General features: G+C 36.6%; 1 protein-coding gene across 3 annotated transcripts in view; it reads left to right on the top strand.

Moving 5' to 3' along the window:
- The window catches only part of LOC127437775 (chemokine-like protein TAFA-5), a 72,996-nt gene extending 58,714 nt beyond the window's left edge, over nucleotides 1–14,282 (top strand). For 2 of the 3 annotated variants that reach the window (XM_051692944.1, XM_051692945.1), the window contains exons 3-4: nucleotides 8,099–8,226; nucleotides 12,878–14,282. In XM_051692944.1, coding sequence (XP_051548904.1) covers nucleotides 8,099–8,226; nucleotides 12,878–12,886 — 137 coding nt within the window. In that variant the 3' untranslated portion in view covers nucleotides 12,887–14,282. Of the gene's footprint in view, nucleotides 1–8,098; nucleotides 8,230–12,877 lie in introns of those variants that run through there. The other variant, XR_007896601.1, reaches the window with a different exon arrangement.
- The last annotated feature ends 6,284 nt before the right edge of the window (nucleotides 14,283–20,566 follow it).

The raw sequence follows: 20,566 nt of genomic DNA, 5'->3' as shown, positions 1-20,566 counted from the left end.
AGATGGATGGCCACAAGCCATCAGATAAAGCCAAGCTGCTTACATTTTTGCACCAGGAGTGGCATAAAGTCACCCAACAGCAGTGTGAAAGACTAGTAGAGAGCATGCTAAGACATATGAAATCTGTAATTGAAAATCAGGGTTATTCCACCAAATATTGATTTCTGAACTCTTCCTAAATTAAAACATTAGTATTGTGTTGTTTAAAAATGAAGATGAACTTGTTTTCTTTGCATTATTCGAGGTCTGAAAACACTGCATCTTTTTGTTAGTTTAATTATTGGAAGTTATTAAAAAGGATGAAAAAATATTAAACATATTATAAAAAATATTAAAAAATTGTTAAAAATAAAGAAATGTAAGATTGAAATTTAATAATCCATTGACTTGTTCTGTATTTAAAATATACATAAGCAACAGCAATTATGTAATCGTAATATTTGCATACTGCCTTGGTCTTCCTTCAGTAGCATTTCATTCACACAGAACCAAAGCCTAAAACCTTAATTTACTTAAAACTTTAACATTACTCTATTGCTGCCTGGCGAGCATTGGTATTTCCTTCTGAAAACGACATAACATCTTCAGAATTGTTTGGAAGTAAACATTTGGTGGTTAGACAGTATTTTTGAAAGGAACAACATGTACAATGCACTTCCACTAAATACATACAGGAACTTGACATAAGTGGTCCCACTAGAAACTAATTATATAATGCACCCTCTGTGTTTCCCCAATGCTCAAAAAATGTGCATGCACTGTGATTAAGTGTCTGCAGGTGTGAATGTGCGCTTGTGCCCATGAAAACATAGATTACATAGTCTCTACATACTGACTCCTCATATATTAGGCACACAAACATCCATTATAGCATAAGTTTGTTTTCTAGGATCAATTAAACTGGACAAGCCCATTAGTGTGTGTATATATTTAAGCAATAGGATTCAAGAGGCGGTGCTATATTGTAAATATAGTCACAGCTAAAGGCCGTTGTTAGGCATCATGCACAGTAAATAGCTTGCAACCCCTTTAGCCATGACTATAATCACAATTTAGCACAGCCTTGAGTGTTTTATACCTTTTAGAAAATAGTTACTACATAATAAAATATCACATTTAGACATTATTTTAATAATTTAATTTAATGCCATCTTTCTGCTTGAAGATATAACATTGCTACGTAACAAAAATAATGATCCACTATGGGTGCTGCACTGTGATATAGTTAGCAGGAATTTTGCGTCATAGCTGTTACTATATTGTGGATTTTAGCATGGCTGGAATGCTGTATTGACCGATTAGCATCTAGGACCGGAACAATATATTTTAAAACTGGACATTTTGGGATTATTGCAAGAGTTTTATTTTAGCAGGAGCGTTATGAAAACAAATAATGCAATGGTGTTATGTCATCATGATAAATGATGGATGCAAAACAATTTTTGTTGTTATTCTGCATCATCACATTCAATTAATTATCGAGGCATTTATGACATCATAAATTCTTACATTCTTTATCGATTGCACTGATCGTGCTGCAGGCTTAACATTGAGGATAAAAAGGGCTTGGTTTAGAAACAGTTTGAAATGTTCGCTCATGAATTAGTTATGTAGAAGAACGTGTTACTTGTAAATTAATGACATTTCCTATGTAAGCAAAGCTGATCGGAAAGCTAGTGTGTGCCATTACTAGAATGATAAACATATAGAATGCTCAACCTGTATCTGCTGTAAAAATGTATGGACAGATGTTTAATGTTCTCCTCTTTGCCAAATGTCTGAGTAATCGCAGCCCGCTGCAATGAGCAGCCCATCTCATTTATTGTTCCGATAAATTTCTGAGTCCAGCCTCTGCATCGGTCATCAGTCACAGCTAAAGTCTTAACTGGGGCAAGACTGATAGGGCCTTGAGAACTGGAACTACCTTTCCTCACAACATTATCAAGAACCCATTATACAAGTCAAATCAGGTTTAAAAAGTGCCCAGAATATGAAAATGGATTTTACTTTATTAAATTATTTTGCTTAGTGCCCTTAAATCATCGTTGGAGGAAATTACAGAAGTGGGACACCCACAGCTATATATTTTTTTCGCACATGCTGCAGTGCAAAGGCAAAACACTGTAACTACACATTTTGTCAAAATTGAGTTATGACCAATATCAGGTCTCTTAGACCAGTGGTCCTCGACTGGTTTTGCTTCAGGACCCAGATTTTACGTTGGACATGACATAGTACATACTAGTAACATAGTAAAAAATTTTACTTGTATTTAATGTGGCCTGGGTCACATTTTCTTTTTTATAATTACAGTACAATGAATGCCATATAAGCAGAGCTAAGACCATGGAGGGCTCCTCATTACTGTGGTTAGGTCAATGTTACTAGTCTTTCTAAAAATAATAATAATAAATTATAGTATGTTATGAAAAATAGTAGCCTAAACACATTTAGAAACTTAAAATTTAAAATGTTGTCTAATAGATTCTACCCAATTAGATTATTGATTATAAAACTATAACACTTGTCAAAATATCACCAATACTGTTACTACTGTAAAATGGTAAAATAGTGATGGTGATGAAAACGTTATTTTGGCGCATGGTATAGGTTTGTCTCTTTTCCTCCTTAGCATGTCCGGGCTGTCTACTGTTTGAGAGGACTTTCTCCATAGTGCTTTAAACTAGAAGATTCTCACTAAAATTCAAACGGGTCACATCAATTTTGTGGTCTCCGCCGCAATATCGATGGAAGGGCAGTTGTCACGTGTGCGCTCCAGAGATACAGTAGGTTATAGCAGAGCAGATCATTGGCTTGAGAGGTTATGTAATGGCCCGTGCCACACCCGTGCGAAAACCAGGCTTCAATCACACAGCTAAAAAAATCATTTTGCAGATGAGAAGCATATTTAGCGTGTATAAATGGAAGAGTTTGTCTCAGTTGGTTAGTGGTAGCTCAGCGGTTAAGGCTCTAGGTGTATAAATGGAAGAGTTTGTCTCAGCTGGGTAGTGGTAGCTCAGCGGTTAAGGCTCTGGGTTACTGATCAGAAGGTCAGGGGTTCAAGCCCCAGCACTGCCAAGATGCCACTGTTGGGCCCTTGAGCAAGGCCCTTGACCCTGTCTGCTCCAGGGGCACTGTATCATGACTGACCCTGCACTCTGACCCCAGCCTAGCTGGGATATGTGGAAAAAGAAGAATTTCACTGTATATGTGCAAATGTATAATGTGTGATAAATAAAGAAAATTATATTATAATTATAGCTCTACTCAGATTCAGAGAAAACAGGGTGTGAAAACTGTAGTAACTATAAAATTCACACTGAAACCAAGTAACTTTGAAGCCATGTTTCAATGTTGCCGTAATTAGTGTTGGCATTTTGCCTTTGTAGGGCAGCATGGGTACTGTAGTTTTCACATAGCATGCCCATGGACTTACCACAATTTTAACCAGCCTTTTGTTTTCAGTAGTTCATTATAAATGGTCCTGTGGTGTGACAAGTGGGTTTTTTAGTACAAGCATTTGATGTCCTGTAGTCTCTTAATTAATTTGAGGTCATGAAAGCTGCATTCATAACAACTATAAAAGGTTTGCAAATACTTTTTGAATAGTTTAAGAAGGAATATAGCATATCACACTGCATGGCATATCAACTATCCACAAACAAAATAATTAGTTCTTTATTAGTTCATTATTAATTAGATAGTACTAATTCCACTAGTGACTAGTGTCTATTCCAGTTTAATAGTGCTTATTGATTAGATACTAGTACTTATTTATTAGACACTATTGTCTATTCTGGTTGTTGCTAGTAACAACTGTTATCTCATTATTATTATGGTTCATTTAAAAATGTAGTTACAACTGGAATAAACACTTCTGTCTAACAAATAAGCACTAGTCTCTATTACATTAGTACAAGTTAAACCAGAATATATACTAATTGTTATAAGTACTAGCATCGAAATAAATAGCTGCTAATAAAATGAAAAAAAGATAGAAGTCGCTACTGGAATACATACAAGTTGGAAGTGAATTGTTGAAATCTGAAACACAGATCTCCATAGAATTCAATGGCAAAACTTTAATAGTTACTTGTCATTACTGAATTAGTGACTAGTAGCAAAGAAATACGTACTACTGTCTAATAAATAAGTACTAGTAAAATTGAAAAAGATACTAGTCACTATTAACATAAAAATACATACTGGTTACTTTAATTATGGCAAGAGCTTTTAACATTATTCCTTTAGAGTGCTTTTTGGTGACATACTGATATGCCATGATTTAAAATGAACTGCTCTACTTCTGTGGTGTTTTAAAGAAAGATTCCATCTGTACTTACAAACAAATGCAAAAATAGCAGGAATTTGTGTGGAATTAATTGCAGGGATTATTTTATTTGTAATATTTCTGCCTATTCTAATTTAAATCAGTAAGGATTCTGTGTATACACAGATTATAATTCAAGAGATTCAATTTCCATCATCTCTAACAGTAACAGGAATTTGTCATTCTAATCTACAGTATTTAAATTGTAAGTAAGAATATGTTTAGTCTAATTGGACGCTGTCACATTGTGTTACTCATAGCTAAGCTTTAATATTATTTGTGGTCCCCTTTGTCCAAAAAACTCAAGTTTTGAAACCAAGTTCTTTGATGTACCAGTATTGATTCAGAGAGGCGCTTTGTGCACTCTGTCATAGTCTGTTTGCCATCAGAGAAGTGACAATCTCTACACTCTACCAGGAGACGGCGAGGACAGCTCATTAGAGAGCTAATCTGAGAGCTTACTGTGTTGTGCATTGACAGGACACATTTTGCCTGTTGTGTGTTGATTTGTTGAAATGTTGATGATCTGTCATGCGTTTTGCATCATTGAAGGCTGGAGTGGTCTGACTTCCTACTAGAGAGGGAAAGTGTGAGTTCGAGATGGGGTCTTGGGATCTGGGGTATTGTTCTTTCCTAAACAGCTGAGTATTTGGAGTAGCAGAGTACTTTACTGTAATTTGTTTTCACTCTTTATTGAGATTATTAGCTGTACGAGATCCTCTGGTTTTATATTACTTTAACCAAATTATGGACACTGTTCATAATTCAGAATTGGATGTTGATCTGATTGTTTGCCCTCTTGAGACAAAATTATAGATTCTATCAAGACATTAAATGATTAAATCCTATCAAGGTGAGCACGATTTTTCAAGTTTATGTATCAAAACAAACATCCTTCTGATCCTTTTTCAGTGTTAATGGATTTCTTTGCAAATTCTTAAAACAGTAAGTCTTAGAAAGAGGCTTAGAAAAGTCATAACACACCTCTCCTCCATAAGATTCATGGTTTGAGGTATTGTTCATGTCCATAGCATGTACGTGCAGGTCAAGTTATGGAAGAACATACAAGAGAAGAATATGGTTAAGGATTTTGAAAAATCCCTAAATGTAGGTCTGAGTAATACTAATAGTGGCACCTTGGTAAAGCAAGCACCACTAACATTTAATCATTCCAACCCAGTCTCATGATGACAAGACGTAATAATAGTACAAGATGGCGAAAACGTAAGAAAACATTTGACTTGTACTGTAGGGGATTACAGCTTGGGCCTGTAGACCAGTAGGCTTGGAATGAAGAACAGGAGTCGAGGTGTCAATCAAATTAGTTGAATTTTACTGAAGACAGTTGTTTGCAAATCAAATGGCAGAAGTCAGCAGTACAAAAGCCTCTGAGTTTGAAGACAGGAGAATCACGAACTGAACTCATGTCCAAAAACATCAATACTTATAGTAAGATACAGCATCACGTTGACGTTAATGTTATTGTTTCTAGAATCCTTATCGGTTACAAGCATAGATATCTATAGAACATTTCTGAACATGGTCATCATGTACATTGTTTATCTCATTGATTGTTGGCATGACATTTTAATTCCATATATAGGATCCAGTGGTCCTAGTCAGGTCCTAGGCCATGGACATTCTCCCCTTAATAGGCAGTAGTAGGTCTCTGAGGTCCAGTTGTCCACCTCTCGACTGCTGTTCTCACTTTACTGAAATCCTGAAACAGAAATACCTTTGGAAAAACACACACACAGTTTCTTTTATTCAAGGTCCTATACTACAAAGCTTCTGTTGGAGACTGGTCTTATTGGAACTTAAAACTTAGAGATAATTGTACTTTCTCTCAGGAGACCTGAAGTTGTATTCTTGCTAACTTGGCAGAAACATTCATAATCAAATGTGTAGTGTTGGGTCATGAAGACACTAGAGAAGTGGCCAATGTGACCTAGGCCTCTTAGTCAGAAGACACACTGTCTCCTAAAGCATGAAGACAGATATGGAATGGTCTCAAACTGCTTGTACGAGCATGACATCACAAAGAACATATATTAAGATACTTAGAATAATAAATCATTAGCTCTAAAGGATATATGTGATAAAAATACTGATTAGTTCCACTAAAATAATTCACTTACTTATTTAACTGATTATTTGCCTCCTAATGTATGCACACCAAAGGGATTTTCAGTGGCTGATACTTAAAATATTACTTTTGCCCCATGTTGGGGATATTTTGTTACATTGAATGTGCCTGTTTTTAGCCAAGAACTTAAGCTGTTTGTTTCTCCGAAGATATTCAACAAAGAATGAAAACTGTGCCAACCAACCCGCTCTCCTCTACACCCAACTCTGATTGATGAATTTAAAAATCTGACACAAGAAATTCGATGAAAAATCTATGGATAAGACAGATGTCATGTCGAATTGAATGCTAATCTCAAAGCATAAACAAGAGCACCACACTGGCTGCAACCTACTGTTTTGTGAATGATGGCTACAGAATGAAGACGTACCACATTTGCATGAAAGGCTCTTTTATTTGTCATTATGGCCCAGGGCATAACTGTGAATACTAATGCTGGAGATTAGTAGTGGAAGCTAGTCCCTAGAGTAGACGCTGTAAGGGAAACATTCACTAAATAACAAACTACACTGAGATGTTAAGTCATCTCCAAAACTATTTTTTACCTTTAAGGATGTGCCTTTTTGCTTGGAGAGAATGACATTTCCCCTCTTTTGTTTCAACATTTGTATCTACTCATTTGCCGCACACTTTGTTAGCCTTCCTCAAAACTTACAATGCTGCCGCCCTGATATTTATGTACTTTTGCTTCCCTGGGTTATATTTCACTCTGATTATCATTTTCCCTACCTCACGAATGCTCTTTCTTTCTCTCTCTTTAATTTTTTTTCTCTGTCTCCTTCTCTCCCTCCCTTTTGTCTCTCTCTAAGGGCCTATTGGGGTGTCATGGTATGCAAATGAACATGTTAGGGTGCCCTAGTTATTATAAATAGACATTTATGTTCGATTAAGTGCAAAAACAGTCTTACCTTAGAAAAAAAAAAAAATCTAACTTTTGCGATCTGTTTCAAAGAGAAAGGTTTAGTATATTAGGCCAAGGGCTGGATTACTTTTCTTTCATTGTTATCTGCTTTTGTTGTATGAAATGTCCTTACTGTACTCAGTCTTGACCTCTGAGTGTAACTATGTTCATCTATGCAATACCATAATTTTATATCTATGTATTAGTTTAGTAGACCTGACCTTCATGACATTAATGTAATAAATTTGCTCTACTATGAATTTTTATTGCAATTCTTTTGCATACCTGGTACACCAATGGGCTTTAAATCAACATGAAATAAAAAATTGACCTTATTTACTTTCATAATACACATTACTGGACTTATCCTGCATGACTTATCATTGCACATTGTTTCAAAGAAAAAACTGTTTGTCTTTGTGATCTTTCATAAAAACCACCTCTGAAACATCATTCCATTTTGGCTGACATCACAAAGCCCCCCTCCTTTCAATGATCTGTCACGTAGACCACACCATGCTCCAAATAATTGCAGATGGAAAAAATCGAGTCCTGTCCTACATTTTTCCTAGTTGAATAGCCCGTTTCACTAAGGAAAATGTCACATTATATAACTAAAATGGCTTGCAAATGCCGTTTCATGTTGACTTTAAAGTATTTGTTTAACTTGCTCTTGTTTTGTTTTGTTTTCTTGATCTTTTTCTTTCTCTTGTTTCATCAGTGCATATTGTGAGGAACAGACAGTGGTGTGAGATGATGCCTTGTTTGGACGATGAAGGCTGTGACCTGCTGGTAAACAGAACAGGCTGGACGTGTGCACAACCGGGAGGCAAAGTGAAAACTACCACAGTAAGTGATGTAAATCTTTCACTGAAAAGCAATAATATACAGTAATGCCAGCTTAATAGAGTTCTGTGCCAAATCTCAACCTGATTGTTTGTAGCTCCTGATTAAAAAGCCGAAAGGTACTGCTATATCGATAGTATAGTAAAAAAAAAATAGAGTTTGTGTGGATATTACATTGACCATAACGTTATATCTTTTTGTTGTGATCCCTAAAATAATAAATGCATAGACCTCACTTTGAACAATTGAAGATTACAATGTAATTCAAAGCAACATCTAACACTGAGAGCATGAAATTCCACAAAGTTTTGCTATGACTACAGTTGAAGTCAGAAGTTTACATACACTTAGGTTGAAGTCATTAAAACAAATTTTTTAACCACTCCACAGATTTAATATTAGCAAACTATAGTTGTGGCAAGTCGTTTAGGACATCTATTTTATGCATGACACAAGTAGTTTTTCCAACAATAGTTTACAGACAGATTGTTTCACTTTTAATTGAATATATCACAATTCCAGTGGGTCAGAAGTTTAAATACACTAAGTTAACTGTGCCATTAAGCAGCTTGGAAAATTCCAGAAAATTATGTCAAGCCTTTAGACAATTAGCCAATTAGCTTCTGATAGGAGGTGTACTGAATTGGAGGTGTACCTGTGGATGTATTTTAAGGCCTACCTCAAACTCAGTGCCTCTTTGCTTGACATCATGGGAAAATAAAAAGAAATCAGCCAAGACCTCAGAAAAATAATTGTGGACCTCCACAAGTCTGGTTCATCCTTGGGAGCAATTTCCAAATGCCTGAGGGTACCACGTTCATCTGTACAAACAATAGTACGCAAGCATACAGTGCATCCGGAAAATATTCACAGCACTTCAATTTTTCCACATTTTGTTATGTTACAGCCTTATTCCAAAATCGATTAAATTCATTATTTTCCTCAAAATTCTACAAACAATACCCCATAATGACAACGTGAAAGAAGTTTGTTTGAAATCTTTGCAAATTTATTAAAAATAAAAATGAAAAAAATCACATGTACATAAGTATTCACAACCTTTGCCATGACACTCAAAATTGAGCTCAGGTGCATCCTGTTTCCACTGATCATCCTTGAGATGTTTCTACAACTTGATTGGAGCCCACCTGTGGTAAATTCAGTTGATTGGACATGATTTGGAAAGGCACACACCTGTCTATATAAGGTCCCACAGTTAACAGTGCATGTCAGAGCACAAACCAAGCCATGAAGTCCAAGGAATTGTCTGTAGACCTCCAAGACAGGATCGTATCGAGGCACAGATCTGGGGAAGGGTACAGAAAAATTTCTGCAGCATTGGAGGTCCCAATGAGCACAGTGACCTCCATCATCCATAAATGGAAGAAGTTTGGAACCACCAGGACTCTTCCTAGAGCTGGCTGCCTGGCCAAACTGAGCGATCGAGGAGAAGGGCCTTAGTCAGGGAGGTGACCAAGAACCCAATGGTCACTCTGACAGAGCTCCAGCATTTCTCTGTGGAGAGAGGAGAACCTTCCAGAAGAACAACCATCTCTGCAGCACTCCACCAATCAGGCCTGTATGGTAGAGTGGCCAGACGGAAGCCACTCCTCAGTAAAAGGCACATGACAGCCCGCCTGGAGTTTGCCAAAAGGCACCTGAAGGACTCTCAGACCATGAGAAACAAAGATTGAACTCTTTGGCCTGAATGGCAAGTGTTATGTCTGGAGGAAACCAGGCACCACTCATCACCTGACCAATACCATCCCTACAGCGAAGCATGGTGGTGGCAGCATCATGCTGTGGGGATGTTTTTCAGTGGCAGGAACTGGGAAACTAGTCAGGATCGAGGGAAAGATGAATGCAGCAATGTATAGAGACATCCTTGATGAAAACCTGCTCCAGAGCGCTCTGGAACTCAGACTGGGGTGAAGGTTCATCTTCCAACAGGACAACGACCCTAAGCACACAGCCAAGATAACAAAGGAGTGGCTCTGGGACAACTCTGTGAATGTCCTTGAGTGGCCCAGCCAGAGCCCAGACTTGAACCCGATTGAACAACTCTGGAGAGATCTGAAAATGTCTGTGCACCGATGCTCCCCATCCAACCTGATGGAGCTTGAGAGGTCCTGCAAAGAAGAATGGGAGAAACTGCCCAAAAATAGGTGTGCCAAGCTTGTAGCATCATACTCAAATAGACTTGAGGCTGTAATTGGTGCCAAAGGTGCTTCAACAAGGTATTAAGCAAAGGCTGTGAATACTTATGTACATATGATTTTTTTTCATTTTTTAATTTTAATAAATTTGCAAAGATTTCAAAAAAACTTCTTTCACGTTGTCATTATGGGGTATTGTTTGTAGAATTTTGAGGAAAATAATGAATTTAATCCATTTTGGAATAAGGCTGTAACATAACAAAATGTGGAAAAAGTGAAGCGTTGTGAATACTTTCCGGATGCACTGTAAATGCCATGGGACCACGCAGCCATCATACCGCTCAGAAATGAGACACATTCTGTCTCCTAGAGATGAACTTAGTTTGGTGTGAAAAGTGCAAATCAATACCAGAACAACAGCAAAAGACCTTGTGAGATGCTGGAGGAAACAGGTAGACAAGTATCTATATCCACACTAAAACAAGTTCTATATCGACATAACCTGAAAGGCTGCTCTGCAAGGAAGAAGTCACTGCTCTGATATCGCCATAAAAAAGCCAGACTACAGTTTGCAAGTGCACATGGGGACAAAGATCTTACTTTCTGGAGAAATGTCCTCTGGTCTGATGAAACAAAAATTGAAGTGTTTGGCTATAATGACCATCGTTATGTTTGGAGGAAAAAGGGTGAGGCTTGCAAGCTAAAGAACACCATCCCAACCATGAATCATGGGGGTGGCAGCATCATTTTGTGGGGGTGCTTTGCTGCAGGAGGGACTACTGCACTTCACTAAATAGATGGCATCATGAGGAAGGAAAATTATGTGGATATATTGAAGCAACATCTCAAGACATCAGCCAGGAAGTTAAAGCTTGGTCGCAAATGGGTCTTCCAAATGGACAATGACCCCAAGCATACCTCCAAAGTTGTGGCAAAATGGCTTAAGGACAACAAAGTCAAGGTATTGGAGTGGCCATCACAAAACCCTGACCTCAATCTGATAGAAAATTTGTGGGCAGAACTGAAAAAGCATGTGTGAGCAAGGAGGCCTACAAACCTGACTCAGTTAAAGCAGTTCTGTCTGGAGGAATGGGCCAAAATTCCAGCAACTTATTGTGAGAAGCTTGTGAAAGGCTACCCAAAACGTTTGACCCAAGTTAAACAATTTAAAGGCAATGCTTCCAAATACTTATACATTGTATGTAAAGTTCTGACCCACTCAGAATGAAATAATTAATTCTCTCTACTATTATTCTGATATTTCACATTCTTAAAATAAAGTAGTGATCCTAACTGACCTAAGACAGGGAATGTTTTCTACGATTAAATGTCAGGAATTGTAAAAACTGAATTTAAATGTATTTGGCTAAGGTGTATGTAAACTTCTGACTTCAACTGTATGTGCGGTAACTTGCGTAAGGTATAGTAGCTTAGCTGGCTAATCAGTTAGCTTGCTAAAAATGTAAGTCAAGTAAAACACAAATAAAGAGAAATGTAAAATTTACTTTTTGTTATATAATGTGATATGTAAATGTGTATTTGTAAATATAAATGTATTTTCATGTGCATTTTAGGATATTACATTAAAAATGATGGATGGAAACCCCAAAGTGGAAATAAAATCTCCAAAATGTGCATAAAAACATATACATTTGTTTGAGGTGGATACATTTTTTTATTCAATAAGATGAAATGCACATGAACTACGATGGAAACAAATTTACCAAATATATTCCTACAGTATTATATAGGAATATAGGTACACATAAAAGAAGTCATGTGAATTAGCCCCAACAAGCCATGTGAATACACCATTTACATAATTCACTCAGAGAATATCATCAATATCACTGCATAGCCCCCCGGTCCGATGGCGAAACTTCTGAGGGGGACCCGTCCTGTATTGAAGTACTCAAAAGGCTCAAGCGTTTCATATTCGTTTGTCAAAAAGTTGGCAACTTTAAGCAAACATGAGGTTCATGAGAGCATTTTTTTCGCAAATGATTTACATATTCATACAGCATGGGTGATGGGAAAGCATTCAACTTACATTTGCATGGTACTGTCTTCACAGAAGTTTCACTAGTTGCCACATTTATCATTATTTATGATTGTTGTGTCAGGCCAGCATCGCTTTTACATAAACCTGCCACTTTCGCTATATAGGACAAGCCACGACTGCACACTTTTTCGTTTTGTTGAAGTACATCATCCGTGTACTCTTCGTTTCGTTGCATTTTTCAGTGTGAATACACTACTCGCACTACAAAATAGAGTAAAATAGTGTAGAAGTGTGCGATTCTGGGACGCAACGTACATTTCCAAAATTTTTCATTTGAATTGCAGAGGCACCAAATAGTATTCTCAAGAGTTTTTTCAGCCAATTTAATAGTTTAGGGGTCCAAGTGGGTAGGATTTAGCCCAACACTGAAACCTTTCTGAATTAATAACTGAGCATGTTGTACCTCTTGTGTCTCCCCTGTGTTGTTGAATCCCAGGTATCCTGACGCCAGTGGGGGCTGATTTTCCCAAGAGAGGTGCCACATTTGGGAGCACCTCTTCATTCTCCAAAGCAACAGCGGGGTGGGGGAGGGGAGCATTCATCATAGTCATGTTAGCCCTGTCTGTTAGTCTCTCCATTTATCCTTCAGTCTCATAAGATAAGGGGTGAGGACCTCTAGATACGGAGCTTAGATGGGCCACAAGGCATGGACCCCGCCCCACCCCACCCCCATGCTGTCAATCAAGTTGGTAGCATCACTCCATCGGAACTGGCAGATGATTTGTTTGCCAATGCCGAAATATTGCCGGACACAAAATAGTTTATGAATCAAACCTGCTTTGGATTAAGCAACGTGTGAGGATCTATCGAAATTTTACAGACCAAAGAAATATGGAAAAACTATTTTTGTGGAAAGATTTTCAGTACAAATCAGCAGCTTCTGCTTTGAAAAACGCAAGTTACAATGCACACTTACCTGAACTTTGTAAGGAGTTTTTCCATTTGAGCACACTGAAATGGACAACAAAGACATTTACAATAAAACTGAGTTCTCTGTCGACTCTTCTTTGATTGAAGATCTGCTGCCATTGTTGTGAAATGAACTGATATCAGCTAGGATTTGGAAACGGAGTTGAGCATGGCAGGTGATCTATAAAACAGAATGTTATCCATCTGACCCGAAGAGACTCTAGCAGAGACTGGAAAAGACTTATGCTTTGGGAGAGACTGTCCTATGTATTTTCAGAGTCATAAAGTTATATATATTTAACAGTTTTGTATGATGTGTCTTTGTAGCGAACCTTATTTAACACTGACAGTGTGATCCTATTCATAAAGGGTGGCTGGAAAAACATAATGTCCTGGGAAGTTATTTACTTGTTGCTTTCATCGCAAATGATAATAGTTAATGACAAGGAAATATGAAAATGTAAGTGCATTTGTGAGTAAACTTGTTTTTGTAACACCGTTACAATATAGTACGCACATAAAAATTAACTGTAATCCACCTTGACAAGGTTATATACATCAGTATATGGCTATGGGTCAAATGTGTTTTACCGCAGTGATTGTACACTGGAAAATTCATCTTATAAAAACTGTTTATGTGTCAGTCCTTCTGTGATATCTGTCATATCGAGACGGTCGCCCCATTAAGATAATGGCCCTTATGAGATAATGGACCGTCCGCCGCAGAAAGCCCTGTGTCCTGCGTAGTTTCTCTTAGACCATTACTCTGCCCTTGTTGGCCCGTCTCCTCCTCTTCTCTCAGCGCCAGGTCTGTGGAGGAATGCTGCTGTCAGCCAGGCTTCAAGCTTCATTTAACATCACTAACAGCCTGCATTACACACAGCGTCTCTCAGCTACAGCCGCAGTGCCCCCCAATAACACCCACCCATACACCGTCCCCCTATTCCCCAGAAGTACCCTGAGGATTTGAAGAAGAATAGTGTTGGCTTGATTTCTTGGTTTTACTGTTGTTCTCATAAGATCTTGTCAACATATATTAATGATTTACTTCAGTTATTTGGAACATACAGTAGGACCTTTATAATTTATACTCATTTTGTTAAAGTTAAAATGCTATTCTTAATCCAGTATAGTATGCAAAGACAACTATAAGCAAGCCATTTAATTTTCCTGAAAAGTGTCAACACTGTGTCTCTGTGGTGCTTTCAAAACATTGCTCTTTATTTACGTGACATTGGCTCCATCAATGTGTGAGTTTGGGGCAGAACTATCTGTTTGGGGACCAATGGAAGACAAGGGGAAGTAGTCTGAAACCTATTAGAAAACAATAATTATTTTTGCATGTCAGTTACTTAAATATTCAGTGTATTCAGGGTTCAATTCAAGTTAAGCTTACTCGACAGCATTTGTGACATAATGTTGATTACCACAGAAAACCATCCCTTGTTTATAAAAAAAAAAAAGTTAAAAAATGGCAAGTATGGTAAGGCAATTTTACAATGGAAGTGAATGGGGCCAGTCCATAAACAATAAAATACACACTGTTTTAAAATTATTGCCACAAGATGTAAACATTATATGTTAACATGATTTTATAGCCTGGTCTCATGAACATTACGTGACTGTGGCAAAAAATGTATCTTTTTTTTCATTACACGTTTTGCTGCAGTTTCCCAGTAAAATGTCCAGCGGGGGGTGCCATAAGCGAGTGAAATGGTGTCGTAATCAGACGAGGTTTTAAGGTAAACATTAGATGGAGGTTTATATCTGTAAAATGTACCTCCCTAACCTAAAACTTCAACCTAAATCTAACCAATAGTGATCAAAAATAAACAGACATCCTTACCCTAAACCAATGCCTAAACCTAACCGATAGTGTAAAAAAAAGAGAGAGAAATTAATAGCACATTTTCCGAAGCAAGCTCATCCTTTTGTGTCGTTTCTATGACACTCGCATCTCACGTGTCAGCTTGCATGCTTGACTTGTTTCTAAAAAGTCGGTCTTCCAAGTTCGAAGTTCCGAGTTCTGAAGACCCAAAGTTCTATCAGTTGAGCTATCGCAGGAGCTAATCATGCTGGAATAAGTGTGTAAATGTAGGTGAGTCTGTAATACAAGTGTTAAAATGTGTCGTTTTTCAAATTATGCATTAGAGTAAAAGTGTTTCAATATCATAACATAGCAGTGTGTAAGTAATAATGTGAAAAAGAAGTGTTAAGAAATGTGTCATTGTGGCGCCTCTAGTGTTAATTTCACCAGGAAACTGCAGCGAAACTGCAAACGAAACGTGTTATAGTAACGTTCTTTCTATCAGACTCGGTTGTGATTTTAGTGTGTTAAATTTGCTTACATGCTTTTTTTTTTCACTTCAAAAATACAGATTAAGAAAATGTTTTTTGCTGTGTGCTGAAGCCGCGATTTTAGCATTTTTTTCTCTAAGTAAACAAGGAACGAGCAGAAAATATATTTTTTGTGGTAATCAGCATTTTTCCACTAATGCTGTCTATTGAGCTTAACTGTTATTGAACCAGGAATATTCCTTTAATGCAAGATGTATACTCTGAAAACAATTCTTATTATTATATTTTTTTGCTTGTCCACTTTAAAAAATCTGCAATTATCAAAATCTAAATCTTTCATCTAAAATTATCTTTGTTAATGTAACCTAATTAATAATTAGGTTGATTTATCATAATAAATACTATTTTTGAGTTGTGTTAAACCAGTTTTAGATTTAAGATGTTAACACATGAAGCACATTTTAAGGTTTACAGACATGACATTTTTGCAGTGTATCTTGTTTTAAGGATGTTTTGATATTATACTGGAAAACAGGGCAGAAATACTGATTAAGACTTTACATTCAGCAGTAATTGTTGTCTAGTTATCTTTATTTTTTTATGCAGATATCTGTTTTATCTATTGAAGCATCATTGCAAACAATTAGCCCTTCTTAAAAACCTGTAAGGAATGTGAGGCGCGAATATTATTGACTGAGGTAAAGAGGCTCTCTTGAGTTCATAATCAAGCTTTGACATGTAGCACTGAACCATCTCAAATTCCCATACAAATCTTACCGGCTTGGCTCACTCATCCATGGACTAAATGAGAAAAATGACAGACTTTGCCAGTTCCCTTAAAATCCCATTTACATTCTGTCAGCTCCTATTAAGGACGAAGATCATGACAATGGGCAAAAATAAGCATGGGAGAGAAATCCAGGACCAGTCCATCACGGTAATTCCGACCCTGCTTACCAAGGCGCCAGCTGATTTCTCCTCAATTTGGGCTTTCCTCCCCACAAGCTGCACACTAAACAGGTCCTGATAAGCACCCTGCCTGAAAAAAGGCTTTTACAATATCATACAATTACGAGCACCAGTAACAGTATCATTCATAGATTAGAGGTACTAAATGCTGAGCTATGAATAAATTAGCCACAGTTTTTGCATAAGCAGAAAGACTTTTGTAAGAAAAACAAGGCAAGCAGTTTGATTTTCTGCATAATGCAGCTCTGTGCCTCTTCTGATACAGTATATATATATATATATATATATATATATATATATATATATATATATATATACATACACTGACAGCCAAAAGTTTGGAATAATGTACAGATTTTGCTCTTATGAAAAGAAATTGGTACTTTTATTCACCAAAGTGGCATTCAACTGATCACAATTTATAGTCAGGACATTAATAACGTGAAAAATTACTATTACAATTTGAAAAAAATGTTCAGAACTTCTTAAACTACTTCAATGAGTTCTCATCAAAAAATCCTCCACGTGCAGCAATGACAGCTTTGCAGATCCTTGACATTCTAGCTGTCAGTTTATCCAGATACTCTGTTTTTCACCCCATGCTTCCTGTAACACTTGCCATAGATGTGGCCGTCTTGTCTTGTCGGGCACTTGTCTTTGAAGACTGTAGTGTACACCTTTGTATGAAATCTTCAGTTTTTTGGCAATTTCAAGCATTGTATAGCCTTCATTCCTCAAAACAATGATTGACTGACGAGTTTCTAGAGAAAGCTGTTTCTTTTTTGCCATTTTTGACCTAATATTGACCTTAAGACATGTCAGTCTATTGCATACTGTAGCAACTCAAAAACAAAAACAAAGACAATGTTAAGCTTCATTTAATGAAACAAATAGTTTTCAACTATGTTTGAAATAATGGCAAGTGATTTTCTAGTACCAAATTAGCAATTTATTTGTATATTTCAAATAATTTTGAATGACAAAGATTATAATAGATTTCTGAAATAATCCAGATTATCACAGTCATAACCGCCGCATTTGATGAACGTGAAAAAATAATACTTTCAATGGTCACACATCATTATGTGTGTTATGGCTCAAAGCTGGTGGCAATCTCATTTCAATTAAAAATTGGCATGCCTATCAAAATGAGGCCTCTGTTTACTGAACTCTTTAGACAAAGACGAGTCATCTGCAATTCAAATGATTTTAATCACTAGACAGAGAGAGGCACAACATTGATAGCATTGCTTCAATTCGTTTAGCAAAATGTCAAAGCAAATTGTTTGGTCTCAGCTGTGTTTATGAACAAACTCTGTGTTTCAGATTAGGAGGAGATTAAAAAGAGATGAAAAGCCCTGAATGTGTAATTGTGTCAAATCTAAACCTAGGACCCTTTTTATAGTGCAAATTTCTGATTAAGGGAAAACCGAAGGAGAAGTCCCGCAATTATCGATAATTGCGAGTGGGCAATTATGTATTAGCATGATAAAAAACACTGCACACATAAAGAATGATATCTTTGCACCTGAGATGAACGCAAGTAGGGGGATGTGGTTTACCCACAGGCTAAGCAAATGTTGCAAGCGTTTCGGCTCAACAGAGTTCCTTCAGGCCTGGGCGGTGAATTATGGTCTGCCCTTCAAGCAGTCATATATGCCTGCCATTAATCATCTATGCCCGGTGTCCCCATTCTTGAAAGAGGTCTGGAATGTGTTCCCAAACCAAACTGAGACCTGCTTGTCACCCTACCTGTCCACCCTCAGTCCCTTTGGGGCCCATCACATGGGACCACAAAGATGAGGCAAAAAAATCTGACTTTAAATTGAGGGAGATGCTGTAGCTTCCAATGGGACCAGTCACACTAAGGTCAAAAACTTGCATTTTTATTTTTATTTTGGACAAGTACTTTGAGGGTCATGCAAGATGAAATTATGTTTTGCAAGAATTAATTGAGTTGGTCATTGAATACACAGTCAGCACAAGCAGGACAGATGAAGCATGGCCACTAAAAGAGGATGCAGCATAAAACAGTGTGACCTCTTAAGGGGACAGTCTCTGAAATAGAACCCTGGAGTATCATCCAATAACAAATTAGGTCTAAAGCGTTCTTTTTCCCTCTTGTAAGTATGATGTATTAGCCATTGGTATTGAACTAAGTGTCATTATGTCCAAATAATTAAAGAAATTATTGTACCATCTATTCAGCCCATGCAAAACATACAGTAGATGTAACTGAGTTTCACAACTGAAGGCCATATACTGTATTTACATAATGGGCCAATGGCCTGTGACGTATACTCTATATTGGATACATAATGCAGTGCCAGAAATTTATTTTTCAATTTAGGGCAGTATTGGGCAGATCACTTCTGAAATGTAATCTGGTATTGATTACAAATTACACAACTAAAATTGTAAACAGTAAAACAATCTTTTAAATTACACTTTTAGAAAATCTAATCTGGAAATCTAAAGTGAAAAAGAAGTTATATTTTGGTCTGTACTCATCCAAAACCAACTGGATCGCTTCTGAAGACATTGACTAAACCACTAGAGTCTTATGGATTACCTCAGTGTAGGCATTGCATGGACCCTCAGAGCTGATGTATTCTTCTAAAAATCTTCGTTTGTGTTCTGAGAAGAAAGAAAGTCATAAACATCTGGGATGGCATGAGGGTGAGTAACTGATGAGAGAATTTACAGTTTTGGGTGAACTATCTACAACTATATAATCCAAAGAAAGTAACTGCAATCTGATTATACACATTTAAAAACAGTTATGTAATCAAATTACTTGTAATACTAAGAACATGATTTTTTGTAATCTGATTACATAAGAAAGGTTACATGCAGTCCATTACTACACAACACTGATTAAGAGAAAATATTTATATGATGGAATGTTTTTTCAACCAATATAAGATTACACAGCATTTCTTCCTTTTTTGTCAAATACTTAAAACTATTCACTGAATAATAATAATAATAATAAGGTAAAAAAAAAAAAGAAAAAAAAAAGTAGAAAATAAAAATGATCTGAAATCTTATAAAATTGAATCAACATCAAATACTAAAGTATTTGTACATAATACCTAACTCTCTGCTAGGACATATTTTAAATAACTGCCCAATCTCAAGGTCATACAGCTCTATACTGTAGTTCTTGGGACTGTTTTTTTACACATTTACTGTTTTCGGAGCCAATATCTTTATTTCATTAAAACACTTCCCATTATCTTACACATCTAACAACACTCACCTTTGGAAAAGTGAATACTGATATCTGACAGTTGTCTGTAGCAGCACTAAATCTATACTAAATCAACAGCTAGATAGAATCAGAACTATTTTGATGTATGCCAAATGTTAAATAACAGATATATAGAACTATATAGGCAAAGTTTGTAAAAACTTTGATGATGGCTTGAAAAATACCTGGCCTGACCTGACAGTTTAAAATAATTTTTAAAACAAGGTTCGGATGGATGGGTGGATGGATGGATGCACAGACATTTCGAGGCCATCAATAGGATAATTAGTCTATAGAACTGTTGGACTTTAGATAATCCGTTACTTGAAAAACTTATGTCTGATCAGTTAAAATCATAGAAGTCAGAACAGTCTGAATGTCAGTATCAAGTTTGGTGGATACTTCAAAGCTCAAGGAGGTGTCACAACTGGAATTTTGGTCTTAGTTTAGGGATTCTAGAGTAACACTAATTCAAGTTTGTAGAATAACAGTATGTTGCCTTTTTAAAGCTAACATAAACTAAATGTTAAACATTTTAAAATCTAAACTAATTATATATCTAGGGCTTTTTTGTCACTTTTGCACTACATTTTTCTTCCAGCCATGGTTACTTTCCAAAACAGGTCTATGAGCTATCAATTAAAAAAAAAAAAAAAAATACTGATCTTTGGGATGAAAATAGAAATTTTTAGTAAC

Source organism: Myxocyprinus asiaticus, chromosome 48 (assembly GCF_019703515.2).
Source record: "Myxocyprinus asiaticus isolate MX2 ecotype Aquarium Trade chromosome 48, UBuf_Myxa_2, whole genome shotgun sequence".
NCBI classification, from domain to species: Eukaryota; Metazoa; Chordata; class Actinopteri; order Cypriniformes; family Catostomidae; genus Myxocyprinus; species Myxocyprinus asiaticus.
Note: the sequence above shows the minus strand (reverse complement) of the source record. Positions and strands in the feature narration are given on the sequence as shown.